Source organism: Babylonia areolata, chromosome 15 (genome assembly GCF_041734735.1).
Source record: "Babylonia areolata isolate BAREFJ2019XMU chromosome 15, ASM4173473v1, whole genome shotgun sequence".
In the NCBI taxonomy this organism is placed as follows: domain Eukaryota; kingdom Metazoa; phylum Mollusca; class Gastropoda; order Neogastropoda; family Buccinidae; genus Babylonia; species Babylonia areolata.
Window position 1 is genome coordinate 30,144,722 of NC_134890.1, and position 3,248 is coordinate 30,147,969.

The 3,248-nt window shown below is 46.5% G+C and overlaps 1 protein-coding gene across 1 annotated transcript in view; it reads right to left on the reverse strand.

Annotated features, from left to right (window-relative positions):
• Positions 1-771: 771 nt before the first annotated feature.
• The window catches only part of LOC143290253 (carbohydrate sulfotransferase 6-like), a 41,023-nt gene continuing 38,546 nt past the window's right edge, over positions 772-3,248 (reverse strand). Inside the window, exon 5 of the mRNA XM_076599593.1 lies at positions 772-1,625. Within this exon, the coding sequence (XP_076455708.1) occupies positions 779-1,625 (847 nt within the window). The 3' untranslated portion in view covers positions 772-778. The remainder of the gene's footprint in view (positions 1,626-3,248) is intronic.

A 3,248-nucleotide genomic window follows, 5' to 3' on the forward strand; every position in this document is an offset into this window, starting at 1 on the left:
TTGTATGTATAACTTCGTCTTTGAGAAGTATATTTACAATGACGGACGAACTACTAGCCAGCAAACATTTCCCTTCAAAATTATGTTATGGTACATTTGTATGTGTGTCTGAATATTTGCGATCGAGTGCGCGCACGCGCGCGTGTGTGTGTGTGTATGCGCGCGCGCGCATGTGAGAGAGTGAGAGGGAGGGAGTCAATGTGTGTGTGAGTGTGTGTGAAAAGAGAGTGTGTGTATGTGTATGTGCGTGTGTGTGAATACATGTGTTTGTGCGTACGCGCGTGCGTGTGTGTGTGTGTTTGTGAAAGAAAGAGAGAAGAGAGTGTGTGTATGTGTTGTTGGAGTTTTACGACCTATTGGCGGCGTCTACACCCTTAAGGTCAAAGTGTGTATGTATTTATATATCTATCTATATATATATATATGTGTGTGTGTGTGTGTGTGTGTGTGTATGCGTGTGTGTGAGCGAGGGTGTGTTTGTGTGTGTGTGTGCGTGCATGCGTGTGTGTGTTTGTACGTGTGTGCACGTACGTATGTACGTGTATGTGTATGTGTGTGCCACCAATACCACTTCAAATCAGCGTTCGTGCTTCAATCATCAGTTGAAAGACGCGGACTGGCAACCCCCCCCCCTCCCCACCATCCCCATCCCCGCCCCCTTCCTCCCCCCCTCCTCCCCGCCCCCTTCCTCCTCCCCCACTCCCCCCCCCCCCCCCCCACCCCCCCCAAAAAAACAGAAAAAAAAAACAGATGAGAGACAGAATTGTCGAAGCCAGTTCTAGCCATTCCCTAAACCAGAGTTCGGTGGAAAAAAATCCTTGAAGGGAACGTAAGATGGAACGGAGACGTTTTTCAAATCACTTTCTGTCAACAACGGCAGGTACCCCAACCTCCTGTACACTGCCCCACAGTTGTCATCAATCACACGCGAAGACTCCAGATCCAGTCTCCTTCGCCACACCTCCGCTGTCTCTTTGGAGTTCCGTCTCTGCGTGAAACTCAAGCTGTTGTCCGGCAAACCGGCCGAGGTCAGATTCCAAATGTATTCGTGCAGCAACCCGTCATCCCGTGTCCTAAGCCCGACGAATTCAAAAAGCGTCTCCGACATTCTGATTGGCTCGTCGGTCAAATCCTCGTATCTCGCGAGAGTCACGCGACCCGGGAACTCCGCCGCGAGTCGGTCGGCTCGCCGTGCGTCGGTGAGGACGTTGCGACAGAAGCGGGAGGACACTGCCGGGATGTCCTCCTTCCGGAACATGCCCTTGGCGCGCTGGGAACGCAGCGTGGCCCGGGGGTCACGGAGAAGATGGATGACCTTGACCTTGGGGTCGTTCCTGAGGAAGCCGTCCACCAGGTCCATGGTGAAGCGGACGACCTTGAGCACGACGGCCCGCGAGGTGGCGCAGGAGGACTGCAGGAGGGGGAGACAACCCAGGATGGTGCTGTGGACAGGGGGCGCCAGGCCGGGCCGAGCGTCCAGACAGCGGTGAAAGGATCGGGTCTTCTGGCCGAAGGTCAGGCCGAAGTAGGTCAGCGCGCGCAGGTAGAGCGCGTGGAGGCTGCAGTTGAGGTAGCTGCTGATCACGTGGTTCTGGAGCACGTGCGTGGGGACGTCCCTGGGCGATCTGGACAGTGAGTCATGGTGAGGTCACGATGAGGGTGGTTTAGTACAGTGAACACATGTACAGCTTTGGCCAGGACGCCGCACACACACACACACACACACACACACACACACACACACACACTGTGATATCAATTACAAAGAACCCCACATTTCGATATGTTTTTTTAGTCTGCTGAGTCAGTTTCGAAGATGTGTGTGTGTGTGTGTGTGTGTGTGTGTGTGTGTGTGTGTGTGTGTGTGTGTGTGTGTGTGTGTGTCCAATTTTCAATAAATTGCTGAGTTTGCTGAGTTCGTTTCGAATGTGTGTGTGTGTGTGTGTGTGTGTGTGTGTGTGTGTGTGTGTGTGTGTGTGTGTGTGTGTGCACGTGAAAGGAAGTAGTGGTAAAAGAGGTCAGGGGATGGAGGGATGGGGGGGGGGGGTAAAATTTACTGCTGTCAGGTATAAAATTTACTGCTGTCAGATACAACGCTGACTCATTGTTGAATGTTCATGTATTTAAAATGCCTTGCAAGTGGAGATCATGTGGACGTCACAGGGCATGTACAGGCACGTGAATTTTGTGACAATAAAGCATTATATGCGGCCTTCGTGGCAACAGAATTTGTTTCAATACGTGGCCTTCATAACAGTAGAATATACGTGGCCTTCACAGCGACAGAACATTTATCTATAAATCTGCTGTGTGCACATGTCAGGTGATCGGTATAAGGACAAGCCCGGCGCTTCCTTTTTTTTGGAGAAGTGTCTGGGTTTGTTCCAATGTACTTTTTTTTTTTTTTTTTTACCTGTGTGCTTGCTGAATCGTTAGCGTAAGAAGCATTGACTTGAAATTGTGTACCTTGCGAACGGAGTGTGTTGCTACTCTTTACTATTTGTTGATCATTTATCTGTACCTTGCCTTCCCATCTATAGATGTGACCTTGACAATAGAATACTTAACTATTAAGTGTCCATCGTGACAATAGAATATTTATCAATTTGTGGTCTTCATTACAATACAATATTTTTCTATACGTGTGACCTTCTTCACAATAGTACACTTTTCTAAATATTGACTATATCAGAGTATTCATGAATACGTGACCCTCATGACAATAGAATATTTCATCGGTATGTGGTCTTATATTTCTGTTAATAATTACGATGTAATAATTAATTGCAATGTTTTAAAAGCGAATATGTGAAATGCTTTTATTTGAGAACATATGTTTATTACTCTTGTTTAATCAAGTAATCCGCGTGTGTGGGGTGGGTGGGTGCGGGTTTGTGCTGATTATCTGGTTGTGGTTTTCCGCAATTTATCTTTATTCTTGTCTTATCTGTCTATTATAATCAATGTGCAATATAGTAGGCTATGCTTATAATTATATTCAAAATAATGTTTCTTAATTCTTTCTGTTTGTACATTAAGAATACTAGTTATTACCTGCAGTGTGTGGATGTATGTATGAAACGGTGTATGTGATATTTTTTACATTTGTGTCTTCGTAATATTCGTAAAAGCTGTTGTTGACTTTTACAGTTATGGTCCCCATGTTGTTTACTTGTCTATGTTGTGATAATGCACCTGACCAAATTTCTCCAGTTGGTGATAATAAAGTTATTCTTATTCTTGACAAT